The sequence below is a fragment of the Salpingoeca rosetta genome (genome assembly GCF_000188695.1).
Source record: "Salpingoeca rosetta unplaced genomic scaffold supercont1.12, whole genome shotgun sequence".
Lineage (NCBI taxonomy): Eukaryota > Choanoflagellata > Craspedida > Salpingoecidae > Salpingoeca > Salpingoeca rosetta.
This window is the reverse complement of record NW_004754922.1, coordinates 1,318,185-1,321,012: the sequence shown is the minus strand read 5'-3', so window position 1 is coordinate 1,321,012 and position 2,828 is coordinate 1,318,185. Positions and strand designations below refer to the sequence as shown.

Here is a 2,828-nt window from a genome sequence, read left to right as displayed (position 1 = left end):
GTGTGTGTGTGTGTGTGTGTGTGTGTGTGTGTGTCTCTGTGTGTGTGTGTCTGTGTGTCTGTGTGTCTGTGTGTGTGTGTGTGTGTGTGTGTGTGTGTACGTGTGCGTGTGTGTGTATGTATGTATGTATGTATGTATGTATGTATGTATGTATGTATGTATGTATGTATGTATGTATGTATGTATGTATGTATGTATGTATGTATGTATGTATGTATGTATGTATGTACGTATGTACGACGTTTCAACCCACTTTGACCACCACCACTTGTATCTCCACACATTCACTCACTTACTCACATGTACAATCACACATAAAACCCTCCTCCCCCCTTTGGGCTCGCTCCCCTCTGGTGCACGTGGCCATGGCGGCAGGAGGACCTGATGACGCAGCGCCTGTGTGTGTCCGAATGGGAAAAGACGCGCGATTTCTTCGATGAGGACGACCCCATTCGCGACTACACGACGAAATTCGAGCAGTGCGTTGATGCGTGTGTGTGTGTGTACGGTTTTGTTTGTTTGTTTGTTTGTTTGTTTGTGTGTGTGTGTGTGTGTGTGTTTGTGTGTGTTTATGTTTGTGTCTGTCTGACTGCATACATACAGTGTGTGTGTGCGTGGTGAACGCTGCGAGTTCGTTCCATTGCCATCAATGTCTCTGCGCTTCTTTGTTCTGTCTGCATTTACACACAAACACCCCCCCCCCCCCCCTCTCTGGGCTCAATGTCCCCACTCACCCTTCTATCACCACCGTCACCATCACCACCACCAGCAACTTGGCTGTGATTGAGCGCTATGGGCGTTTCCCCGATCGCAACGCCGTGCTGGGCCGCGAGACGACGGAGGAGGAGATGGAGTACCTGCAGCTCAACGGAAAGGCCATCGCACCAACACGCAGTGTCGCCCCGCACACCGCAACGAAGGAGAGCCTGGGCCGCCTGAAGCTGTTTGCTAACTCAAACACGTGATGCTGATTGATTGGTTGATTGATTGGTTGATGGTGGCTGTTGGTGTCTGGGATGTACGTGGGCGGGTGTAGTTGTACGCCCACGATCAATTGATGCTGGTGCATCCGTTCTCTACTCGCCACTATGTGTCCCCTTGTGCATTTCGTTTTTGTTTTGTTTTGTCTGCGGTGTCCCTGTTACGTGACAACTGCGGGCATCACCACACGCCCTTCTTGCTTGTTGCATTTTGTAACTGTGTTGTAACTGTGTGATGATTCGTTCTGTTTCCATAATCGAATGAAGCTTGTGCTTCCCCTGTCAACGTTGTTGAATGTGTATGTGCGTGTGCGTGTGCGTGTGTGTGTGTGTGTGTGTGTGTGCGTGTGCGTGTGTGTCTGTGCGTGTGTGTGTCTGTGTGTGTGTGACACCTTGTCAACACACCAGTACAAAAGTTAAAGCTGCAGACTGCAAATGCGACCAGTTCGTCACACGAGTGTCCACACTGGTGCGTCGAAGTCAGTGGCGGAAGATGTCACGCAATGTATGTGTGTAGGTGTGTGTAGGTGTGTGTATGGCGTAGAACAAGGGAAGAAGATGGAATATGATGAAGGTCAGACCAAAGGAGTTGAGAAAATGAGCAAAGCAGTGATGAGTAAGTTGAACGAACGCAGTAACAGTCAAGCACTGAGCAGATGACGTGTCCTTCCAAAGAAGGAACGGAACGAGTGAACACAATGGCATAACGGCTGATGATGCAAAGAAAAGAAACGCCAAGGGAACTCAGGCAACAAAATGATGGGTCAAACAAAACGGTGATTGCTTCGCGATGGAAAGCGGGCACGAGTTGATGTTGTGGGAGAGAGGGTGTCATTCGTCTGAAGCCAACGATTTGGCCTTTACGAGAGATCACACGGCAGAGTCGCCCAAGGTGCATATTCCTGGCCATACTTGCCAAGGCATGGGCAGCAGGCACGCATGGTGAAGGGGCTGGGAGCGTTGTACAGCCCGTTGAGCAGACACATCACCCGGAATGCCTCGTTCTCTTCACCTGTGTGAGACAAGGAGATTGAGCGTGTGCGTGTGTGTGTATATATGTGTGTGTGTGTGAGTGAGTGAGTGAGTGAGTGTGTGTGGGTGGGTGTGTACGTGTGTGTGTGTGTGTGTGTGTGTGTGTGTGTGTGTGTGTGTGTGTGTGTGTGTGTGTGTGTGTGTGTGTGTGTGTGTGACGGTGTGCGTGTGTGTGTGTGTGTGTGTGACGGTGTACACTGTCATACTCATTTGTGTGTTCAAGTAAGTGCATGCCAGCCACCCTCTTCTGCTATCACTTCGGCCTCCCCTCCCCCTGATCACAGCACGCCATGCTCACCGTAGCGCTTGGCGCACTGGTCAATGGTGGTAGTGATCTGGGAGCTGCACCCGGCCCAGCGCTGATAGCCGCACTCGTCTGCATCAGGATATCGGCCTGTAGGGAGGAAGGGAATGAGGAAGGGAACGAGGAAGATTGTGAGTGGAACGGGTGAATTGGGAAAGGTAGAGGTTGCCCCTCCACATCATCAAGGCATGCACACACACACACACACATACACACACACACACAGCCACACACACAGCCACACACACAGGCACACACAGCCACACACAGCCACACACACACACACACACACACACACACACACATACACACATACCGAATGGGATGGTGTGCATGATTGGGGAGTCGAGCTCTGGCGGGGTGGTGGCGACGACGGTGTTGTTGAGCAGACTGCGCTGGTACGCGTTGGGGAAGTACTGATAGTGCAGGTCAATCACAGCACCGCCGAGCAGGAAGCACAGCCACGGCGCACGCTTTGGCGGCTGCTGCTGCTTGCACATGCCCGGTGTCAC

At 51.8% G+C, this 2,828-nt stretch overlaps 2 protein-coding genes across 2 annotated transcripts in view; one reads left to right on the top strand and one right to left on the bottom strand.

The window, feature by feature from the left end:
- Positions 1–1,407, top strand: part of PTSG_05362 (uncharacterized protein) — a gene marked incomplete at its 5' end in the record, with an annotated part of 3,917 nt that extends 2,510 nt beyond the window's left edge. Inside the window, 2 exons of the mRNA XM_004993876.1 lie at positions 376–479; positions 770–1,407. Coding sequence (XP_004993933.1) covers positions 376–479; positions 770–965 — 300 coding nt within the window. The 3' untranslated portion in view covers positions 966–1,407. The remainder of the gene's footprint in view (positions 1–375; positions 480–769) is intronic.
- A 336-nt stretch (positions 1,408–1,743) lies between these two features.
- Positions 1,744–2,828, bottom strand: part of PTSG_05361 (uncharacterized protein) — a 4,779-nt gene continuing 3,694 nt past the window's right edge. The window contains exons 10-12 of the mRNA XM_004993875.1: positions 2,633–2,827; positions 2,311–2,406; positions 1,744–1,992 (exon numbers count right to left, since the gene is read on the bottom strand). Coding sequence (XP_004993932.1) covers positions 1,841–1,992; positions 2,311–2,406; positions 2,633–2,827 — 443 coding nt within the window. The 3' untranslated portion in view covers positions 1,744–1,840. The remainder of the gene's footprint in view (positions 1,993–2,310; positions 2,407–2,632; position 2,828) is intronic.